This window comes from Lygodium microphyllum, chromosome 16 (assembly GCF_053477565.2).
Source record: "Lygodium microphyllum isolate KBCC chromosome 16, Lygodium_microphyllum_v1.1.10, whole genome shotgun sequence".
Classification (NCBI taxonomy): domain Eukaryota; kingdom Viridiplantae; phylum Streptophyta; class Polypodiopsida; order Schizaeales; family Lygodiaceae; genus Lygodium; species Lygodium microphyllum.
In genome coordinates this window covers 62,258,475-62,269,395 of record NC_141150.1, presented here as the reverse complement: position 1 = coordinate 62,269,395, position 10,921 = coordinate 62,258,475, and the positions used below count along the sequence as shown (strand labels likewise).

The 10,921-nt window shown below is 39.7% G+C and overlaps 1 protein-coding gene across 1 annotated transcript; it reads right to left on the bottom strand.

Annotated features, from left to right (window-relative positions):
• Window positions 1–1,137: 1,137 nt before the first annotated feature.
• LOC148022906 (dirigent protein 2-like) lies at window positions 1,138–2,066 on the bottom strand. Its single transcript, XM_087695152.1, has 2 exons — window positions 1,932–2,066; window positions 1,138–1,818 (listed from the first exon to the last, which is right to left on the bottom strand). The coding sequence occupies exon 2, from the start codon at window positions 1,792–1,794 to the stop codon at window positions 1,180–1,182; it is 615 nt and encodes a 204-aa protein (XP_087551278.1). The 5' UTR covers window positions 1,795–1,818; window positions 1,932–2,066; the 3' UTR covers window positions 1,138–1,179.
• Window positions 2,067–10,921: the final 8,855 nt, after the last annotated feature.

Here is a 10,921-nt window from a genome sequence, read left to right as displayed (position 1 = left end):
AATCGACCATTCTTTCTAGTAGTCACTGATGCTAGTGGATTAGGAATAGGAGCTGTCCACATGCAAGATCCACATCCCATAGCTTATTCTAGTTGCGAACTTAAACCTTCTGAATTGAAGTATTCCACCTATGATAAAGATTTACTAGTTGTAGTTCAAGCCCTACGTCAATGAAAACACTATTTGATGGGATCCGAATTCATGATTAAAACTGACCAGCAAAGTATCAAACATCTTCTTAGTCAACCACAAATTTCTAATTGTTATATTAAATGGGCTGCTTTCATTCAAAGTTTTCATCCACTTATCCAATATCAATCAAGAGAAAATGTTGTTGCCGATGCATTGAGTAGAAGACGAAGTAACATTAATATTTTCATTTTATCTTTTGATTCCCTTACTTCTACGAAGGATACCTATGACCATGACCCTAGTTTTCAAGCTGATTGGAACAAACTAATTGCTAATAATTGGATTCCAATTGATCATTTGTCTTATTCTGATGGATTTATGTTTTATGAGAAAAGATTGTGTGTCACTGTTCCATTTAGATCACTTATGTTGCACGAAATTCATTGTCCTCCCTATCAAGAACATAGATGATTGTTGTAGCTAGTAGAACTAATGTTCATAACTTAGAGTTGCATATATGTTTCTTATCTAACAATGCAACCCTTCATCAAAGACCACTAACATAATTATTTTAGCACAATAAGCCTTGGCATGTAGGACTTTTCAAATAGTAGACACTATTATTATTGAGAGACATATAAATTCACACATAGAATATTCAATTTTTTTATATAGAGAGAGTCTGCGGCGTCGATATGTATTGATTCACATAGAATATTCAATTTTTTATATAGAGAGAGAGAGGCATCGATGTGCATTGAAAAGCGAATAGACGCACGCCCACACCCAAACCACTATGCCACGAGCCCATTGGTGAGGCATCGGGTATATGACGTGTTGCCCGATCGCTGACAGATAGAGAGAGACGGGCCTATTGCCTGATGGCTAACAGAAAACCAGTACTCAGCGTACTGCTCTTATGCAGTATCATGCAGAAGAAGTTAGAAGAGCTTTACTTTCTTATTGATAAATGTTTCTGTGAAATACAGCACCTACTGGATGGTATCAGAATATCCATTTGAGGTTGCGAGTTCAAGAGAGAAGAGGCTAAACGAAGAAGTGGAGGACGTGCTGGAAGACGTGGTCGTCGCCGGTAGTGCGCAGGTTAGTCACGTGCGAGTAGCCGGAGGCGCCAAAGAAGGAGCCGGTGCCGCCGACGACGGGGATGTCGTAGGAGCTGAGGTTGATGTTGGCCTGGCCATGGAGGCAGAAGGTGCCGTTGTAAGTGCCGTCGTCGTAGGTGATGGTATTAAGGACCAAGATGGTGGCGAAGGCCGGGTCGAGGCCGTTGTATGCTTCAAAGCCCCGGATGGAACCCAGCTGCCGGGAAGACGCCGCGTCCAGTCCGGAGGTGATGTTGTAGTCAAAGATAGCCGTCTGGCCGAAGGTGCCCGTGAGGGAAGGGTTGGAGGGGCTCGTCGTGTAGGTAGCCGAGCTGGTCAGTGCGTGGACATAGAACTCCAGGCTAGGAGGGAACCTGGGTTTCAACCTATAACTACTACACAGATCCTTGGACGACCGCGCTACGCTACTGTCGACAGCCATCGACAGTAATAGAGCTACAATGACGAATGAGGACGTCGTATTCCGCTGTGATTTCAGCCGCGCAACGACCGCCGTCGGATCAGTGCCGCCTTTGAGACGGCCAGCTGCCGCGGCCATGTAAGAACAGCGATCGAGATCGAGCTGATAGAAATCCAGAGAGACAGAGAGAGAGGATCACGAAAAGAGAGAGAGAGAGAGAGAGAGAGCGAGAATAATCACGAAAAGAGAGAGAGAGAGAGAGAGAGAATCAGAACCCGAGATACGTAGAGAGAGAGCAATCGCTGCACCTTCGATCGATCTCAGTTCTCCGTAGTGGCCAGAAGCGCCTACATATTTATACGCAGGATCCTATGCGGAAATCGTCTTTAATCGACAAGCTCCCTCCCTCGTCGCGACTTATTCTTCTGTAATTGCATCGACGACCAGTGCTTAACTAATCTAACTTTTAATCTCAAGCATTTCTAGGTTGTGCGCGTGTGTATAATAAAGCGGCCACGGACTAGACTTCTTATGGCAGTGCTGATGATCTGATGTATCCGGTGGCGATCTCTGTATTTGCCACGTAGCGAATTATCACTCGTTTCTACTTTGCAGTGCCATCTTCAACTCAGGATGGGACCTGGTCATCATCGATGCACTTACGTTATCGCATCACAATATTATAACTGTATTGCTAAAACTAACACGAGTTTTTCTACGATGTCATTGTCGAGAAGAAGGTTTTGTTCTATCGAATTTGACTTTGAAGAGGTCATTTAGCCCTTATCTTATGCAAGTTGTTCGCTAACTATATGTTGCCTTTCGGCAACCCGACCGAGCTTATGCGTGGTAATCGATGGGAAAAGGCCGGCTTCAAGGCCCTACGATGCATGTAGTCGTGTACAATAATATTTTGAACTTTGAGGTGTTATTCAAGCCATTTAGAGCGATTAGGAAAAATAGGAAGAGACTTGCTCTGAAAAAAGAAATCATGATTGGGTTAGATCTTTTGTTCTTGATCAAGCTATGAGAGAGGTTTTGCCAATTCTACCTGGCTATGGGCATAAGGTCAAGTTCATGTTGTTTATGAAATTGACCAATTCTTTTGGGTAGAATGCCTAATGCACTTCTTTTGATGTTGTCCAAATATTTTTCTTTCCCACACTAATATCATTTTCTTTACATGTAAAGAAATGTTTGAATTATAGTTAAGAAATGAATACAATCAAAATAGATGCATCGCTTTCTACTGTATGTTGACTTCCTACGATCGAATTCAAACCTTAGGATAGTGCAATCTAAGACCTTCAAAAAAGTTAATTGAGAAAGAAATAAATGTATGTTGTACTATCAATATTTCAAAGCGCTTGGCTATATGATGAAAGTAATATCCCTAGCGTGGACAAGGAGAGTATGTAGGTAAAGCAGTCAATGATATGGGGGGTGGAGGATGAGGAGGGCTTGGAGCATGCAAAGGAGACTAACACGAGCAATGTAGACGAAGAGACAGGAGTATAAGAATTTTTCAAGAATAAATTAGTGGACTCCTCTTTTTATGGAGACCTACGCATAGACCTTCTAGTATACATTGTGCTACGCCAAGAGCTTCACATGGAGTTGTAAGACTGGTTGTATTTGCATCACTTGTCAAATCCGTTGATAATTTACTTTTACTAGTATTTTAATATATGCTTTTTAACTAACATCATTTTTTGTAAAGTTATGTTAGTGTGTTGTATCTTCACCATTATATTCATATCGCTAATATCATTTTTATGATCATCTATCCTAATAAAGTCATATTGAACTTTTTTTTACATGTGTGTAGATAGTATTCGAAAATGATTTTTAGGTCATTTTAAATGTTTTAACAAAATTTATGCTAGTAAATTTGTTGTCAAACTGAGCACAATTTACTCAAAGTTGTTATTACGGAGTTGAAAGAGGAGATCGAGGAGAATATTATATCGTCTTATAGGTTTGGTCCAACTCTTCACCATTTTACATATATGAGTCTCTGAAAATAAAAAATAAAAAGGTTTTAACACTAAAAAGAAATATGTCCTTTTTTTGTGCTTTCTTTTCATTTTTGGTAGGTCGCATGACGTAAGTGATGATTTGGAGGATCGCATCAATTTTAACATGCTTCTCTTGGAAAAAGCACCATTCTTGGAAAAAGCCTATCCTGAATGTGTAAAGTTTTTTCGATAGAAAAGTTGAATAAAAAGTTATCTTCATCATTCTCTTATTTTAAAAACTCAAGATTGAGATTGTAAGTGTGACTGCAATTGTGATTGCGATTGAGATTGTGAGCCAAAGTGCAATTGAGAGTGAGATTTTGATTCTATCATGTATATAAGAAGTTAGCTCAGGGGTGGGCAAGAGGTTCAAACTCTGCATCGGAGTGCAGTTTCCAATTGTGCTACCTGTTACTTCTCTGTTTCCTTCAAACTCTAATAAAAATTTCTCTTTCTATCTTCCTACTAGTGTCTCTGTTCTATCCAATTTTTTTTTATTCTTATCCAATTGTGACTAGTCATGTTGCAATTTTCTAGTTATGTAAGTTATTATTGATGATCTAGAGAGACCACAATGAGTCGAGTGATTACAGATAAGGAGCTATTGGATATCTTCACATGTACATCTTCAAATTAGATGGCAGACTTCACATGTATATCTTCACAATGAGTTGAGTGATTGGCGAAGAGAGTGGTTAGGGTAGATGCCTTGGAGAGCCACAAACTTTCTCTCGTTGTCGTTCTAGGGGTGGTTTCGTGGGGGATGCTATAGAGATGTAGATGTTGTGACTCCATAACTAAGTTCTACTGCTTACTTCTGTACTGATTCTAGAGAGGGTGGCTCAGGTGGGTGTTGTGGAGACATTGATACATTGTTTCTATCTCGTCAATTGAGTGGACACTTATCACCTCCAGGGTTACTATACCTATAGGAACACCTACTACCTTGACTCTAAATTTCACTTAGTCGTCCCTAGGTGTGGTAGCCCTATGGGTCCTATTCTGAGAGATACCACCCTTATAGATATGCTAAATGAACATGGGTCTCCTGATTATGCCTAGAAACATAGTTGTAGGTAAGAGAGGTACACTTTAGATGTACCCCACTAGGGTACGGATACCTAGAGGATGAGAAAACCTATCATATGCTCACAAATGATGAGAGACAAAGGGCGATGGCATGCATGAGGGAGTTGTGCCAAAAATATTTAGGCACAATATTCTAGACCCTTGAAAAAATATACCAAAGGGAAGCAAGGACTATATGGTAGCGTCATTTCATGAGGAGTTACTATACCTACAGTGGCACATCAATTTTCGACAAGATGAATGATGGATTGTATGCATACATATATGTCGCATAGATGATGAGATGCATGCACAACAATCAAGAGTGGTGCTCCAAAGCCTTAGTGATTGGATACAAAGGATTGACATAGACTCAAGAAGGAGGCCATAGACTCTCCAGGACGATGCTGGCAACAGTGAGAGGCAATGAGGGCATGGCTGGCGTGCATCATCTTAGGAGTGGTAGACAAAACTTATTTTGAGGATTTTGTAAGTTTTATTTTAGTTCCGACCACTTTCTTATTTGGTATACTACTTGTAATAATAATCTCATTTCTAACAATGCTACTTTATTTTTCTTGCAGCACTCAATCACAAATAGCAATACTATATGTTTGGAGATACAATATGTAGAGAAACATGGTCTCACTGCACTCATTGATAGATTACATGTACATGATAGTCCATAAGTCATACATCTTTCCTATTTTCAATTATTAGTTTTTTTGTGATTCATTATGTATTATGGATTAGTCTTTGGTTATTTATATTGTAGAGTCTATTCAACGTAATAGATTTCTTCTCAAAATTTGCTATTAGAACTCCCATACAGGTTGTGAGATTGAAAGATTACATACATCAAGCATAAGAGATTCTTGAAGAGCAGAAAAAATATACTAACGAGCTATTTTGTCATGTCTAACCCACTTATTACAAGAAGTTTGTCATTCTTCAAAGATAGGCCCTTCAATTACAAATGTATTATCATGAGCCTAATCATTAATTGAGGCAGACATTCATAATTACCAAGAACAATATCATGCAAGACGCCGCCTTCAAGAATTAGCAACATCTTTACTTTCCATCTAAGAAATCCTTGTCCTTTAAAGTGAGGGGTAGAATGTTGTCCAAAAGGAAATCCGTTGACGATTATAAAATTTGACATATCTAGCTGAGAGAATACGTATAAAATGAGATGATAGAATTTGCACATCATATAATAAACGATGACAAAAGTGGAGGACAACAAGTCATTGAAGGACCACAAACTATGCCCATTGATGAGGCATTGGATATATTTCATATTGAATCTTCAATTTATGCAAGTCAAAGAGAGAGAGAGAGAGAGAGAGAGAGAGAGAGGAGAGTATTGCCCGATGCTGACAGAACACCACTATTTATAGTACTGCTCTTATGAGGTTTCATGGAGACGAAGTTAGAAGAGCTTTATTTTCTTAATGATAAATGGTTCTGTGAAATACAGCTCCTGAGAGAAAAAGCTAAATGAAGAAGTGGACGATGTGCTCGAAGACGTGGTTGTCGCCAGGGGTGCGAAGGTTAGTCACGTGTGAGTAGCCATGAGTAGCTGGAGGCACCAATGAAGGAGTCAATGCCACTGACGATGGGGATGTCGTAGGAGCTGAGGTTCATGTTGGCTTGGCCATGGAGGCAGAAGGTGCCATTGTAAGTGCCATCATTGTAGGTGATCGTGTTAAGGACCAAGATGGTGGCAAAGGCTGGGTCGACGCCGTTGTACGCTTCAAAGCCCCGGATGGAACCCAGCTGTGCCGGGAAGACGCCGCATCCAGTGCGGAGGTGATGTTGTAGTCGAAGATAGCCGTCTGGCCGAAGGTGCCTGTGAGGGAAGCGTTGGAGGGAATCACAGTGTTTCCAAACTTTTCCCATGCTACTTTGTGGCTTGGGTAGTCTCTCACCCCATCATGGCATCGCTCAAATGCATAGCACTGTGCAAACCTAGCAATGATCTCACCACAAGATGGAGGTGTCAACCCTACAAAAAAAAATTGAGCTTCAAGCTCTTTGGGATGAGGAACAAATATCAATTAGTGCACAAGAAAAGATGCTCCAACTATTATTTGGATATGTAGGCAATCCAAGGGTTAGGGAGCAAAGAGAAAAAGAGTGCAAGCCAAGTTTAAGTTAGCTATTAGTTCAATTACTTGATACATAGGGTGGAGATCTTGATGGAGTAAGAGTCCCTACATCTTGGGAGCAACTAGACTCCATGTATCATGGTCTTGGCATGTTCCAACTTGCGCACTATGGATTTTGTAAAGAAAGTAAAGCCAATGATCCTGAAGGTGAGCTTCTTGCACCTAGAAAGTAATATTCTTATACCAAAGGTATAGTCCTATGTTCTTGAAAAATAATACTAAACCATGATTGTATTGAATGTTGTGACAAGTGTAAAAAATGTAATAAACCAAGGAAGAAAATGTTAGCAATTGATTATTTTCCTCTTAAGAAAGAGTTAGAGCTTTTAATGTGATCCCAATGACTTTGTCATGATTTCCTTCGCATGTAGCGTGATAGAACAAGATGGTTGGGAAAATATATCTATATGCAACTAGAAATTGTAAATGAGTTTTGGGATGAAACAAAGTATCCTACGTAGAGGTGATCCTTTGAACTTGACACTTCTTTTACACTGGGATGGCTTTCAAGTCTCTCATACAACTCAAAAGGATTGTGCTGTGGTAGAAATCATGGTTCTTAATAGTGGAAAGGGCTCTGCTGTAGTGGGCATTCTTCATGTTTTATTCATACCTTTTAGTTGCTCTAAAATTATTCGAAATACTCCTGATGTTTTTCAAACCTTTTTAAGATCTCTTATTAGTGAGTTGCAAGACCTTTACATAAATGGTATACAAGTATCATACAACTACCCTATGGAAAAGATTTTTGATAATCCAGTGGGACAATCAAAATTTTGTGTTGTTAGATATTGATGATGGTTATGGGTGATTATCGTGCACAATGTGAAATGGGATCTTTCAAAGATGGTGGACAATTCTTTTGTCATAGAGACAAAGCTCAAGCAACTCTAGATACTAGGATGCTATCTTTATAATGGTAGTCGATATCAAGCAAGATATCCTTCAGTCCAATGGTCCATGGGTGAAATGATTGATGCCTTATCAAGTTCAAATATGGCTTTCACACGAGCCAAAAAGGAAGGAAAGCTAAAGATTGTAGGGTTACCTGGAGAGTCCATTCCATGGAAACTATATGATTTGTATGTTTTCAACTTGTCAAAAGACTTGGTATATGATGCAATGCATGTGTTATCTCTAAATGTATTTCAAAAATACATACGAGTACTCATGAGGGCTATGTCTAATGAAAACAAAAATGTGAGAATTTTTTAATTATGAAAAGGCTTATAGGCTTTCTCCACCCTCAATTCCTCATGCATAACGGCCTTGCAAACCAAGCAAGTATTGTGAGAGGTTTAAAGCAGCAGAGAACCAAAATTTCATTCAATGGTGCTTATCATATGTTTTACATGTAGATGAGATACCAAAGCCAATTTTGATTTAGGTTTGTTGCTCATAGATATTGCACATGCCTTCTATAATTATAGTAAAGGTATTGGTTGGTCGTAAGAATATAATTTAGGCATTGAACGTAGTTTTTTTTTTCTTGGAAAGTTCGAACGGAAGAAGCCTTTGTTGCTACTTCTTCTCCCTTATAACATATTACAAGATATGGAGAACTACTAGATGTCATATTAAGATATGGCTCACATGATGTCTATTACTGTTATGACTTTGAGAAAATGGTAGCATTATATATTATAGTTAAGGTGAATAATCCGTTAATTAATGAGATATCTTATGTAAGTTGCTATAAGAGAACATTCTTTACTTCAATATTAGAAATGGAAGTAGATGGGTTTTTACCACATGAAAGAATGCTTATCCACTACAACAAAAAGGCCTCTTATAGACGCGATTTTTGAATTGAGAGAAAATCTTACGGGCGCGTCTACTAGCCTGTCTATTTGCGCATCTACCATTTCGCGTCTATAGTCGCATGTATGAGAAAATTTACACGCAAAAATAGACGTGCGGTAGATGCGCATATACACGCATAAATACAAGCATATAGGAAAACCAAAATTGTTATTTATTTAATTTCTTTTGTGCGTCTACCAGCCCATCTACATGGAAAATTAGACGGGCATATAGACACGTTCATAGACGCGCTTTTACACGCGCTAAAAGATGCGAACGCAAAATCAAAAAAATCAAAAATCTCCTTTTTTAAATAAATATATTTAATTTATTTTTTTAAATTTGAATTGTATAGTGCGTGTATGAGTGCATGTACTCTGAATTTTAGACACGATTATAGACGCGCGTTTTCTGCAATTTAGACGCGCAAATAGACGCGAAGAATAGAACTGGAAAAAAAAAATGAGAGAGCATCTCTAGTTTTTTTTTTTCCCTCCCATACATCAAATTGTGCATTTGGGAAAAACACAATGGATCTGAAGGCATGAGAATTGAAAACAAAAATCCATGTATTCATTATAGATAAAATGCATTTATATGGGGAGTTTAAGTGCTTGCGACCTAAAGCGTAGCCGCAAGCAGTAGGCTCAAAGATGGATAATATATATACAAGGAAACAAGGCCATAGAGGAGGTATGGTGCTCCTCTACGAATCTGAAGAAGAAACATCTTCGCTAGCACCACCATGGCTACTAGCGTCGCTATCCCCCTCCTCGCTATACTCCACATCGGGGTTCGCCTACACACACAAAAGATCAAGGTTGCTTACGTACAATTGCAAATAAAAAGTTATAATTAGCTATAATTATTTTAATAGAAAAGTAAGAAAAACATACCTCCTCTGGCTGTCGAATCCTCATAGCCGGGTTGTATTGCTCCTCAGTGATGAGACCCTCCTCATAGAAGTGAAGCCATGTGGCTGCGCGGTTATGGCCTTGATGGTAACCTACCTCTCTAGGAGAAGGTATCCTACCAATGATAGTAGTCTGCAAAACAATTATGATATATACAAACAATTATGAGACACAATGTATTAGAACAAATTATATAAAGAATTGAAAGAGATATAAGTTTTAAAAAACTAGAAATCAAAATATACTTACAAACTCTTTCTCCCACGACTCTCTACCACCCGATTCGTAATGCGACGATCCCATGGTTTCCATTTGGATACGTCGCGCCTCTGCGTGCTGGCGACTCTTCACTTTCTCTGCTGCTTTCTTCTTGGCTTTCTTCCACTCTATGCGATGGCACATAGGTGGTTGGCTATAGGCTCCACGCCCCTCCTCCTGTCTCCGCAGTGACTCCTTGGCGCATGTCATGAGGTGGGATCTTTTGTTGTGAAGCAAATCCCTCACTTTTGTGCATTTCCAATCGTCCGAGAATCATTGACCCTCAGGATTTGGGTACCTTCTATGGATTGCCCTCAACACCTCCTGCCACAAGCCGCTTTTCTGATTCTTGAAGTAAACGAAACAATCTTTATATGTTGCATGCACGACGCTCCTCATGTACACCATTACATCCCTTCCTTCATCATCATGGAAGATGCCACCAATATCTGTAACTCTATAGTACTGGCGTGCAGACTCCTCTATGTGATCTTCTGGTGAGGGTGATCGCTCGCCACCTCCTAGGAAATCCCCACACAAGCCTCGTTCTCCCCCTCGACTCTCCCTCCTCCCTCTCTGTCGACTACCCTCTGCCTCGCTGGATGCACGTTCTTCTGCAAATGCACCTGTATCGGCTGACGCTTGTGCTTCAGCCGATGCATGTACAGGTGCTGCACATGGAGTACCTACAATTGGAGTTTGGACATTTGGTGTTTGGGACTCAGTGCTAAGCAAAGACGTCAGAGGTGTTCCAGACATGACGATGAACACCTCGTCTGCTGTGGGAGAGCGGCCAAGGTGTCTAGTCATCTCTCCCATGGAGTCTTCCTTACTAGGAAAATCTCTAAAAAAAGCATTGACTAGTCTGTCGAACAAGCCCAATATATCATTCATGCGATCCAAATCTGGGTCATTGCTAGATGAACCAGGATGCGACATCTGCAAACAAAAAAAAAAAAAAAACAAATTCATACCATTCCAGAAATAAAAGATTATTTTTTATCAGAGCTGGTTGGCGCGTGTATAATTG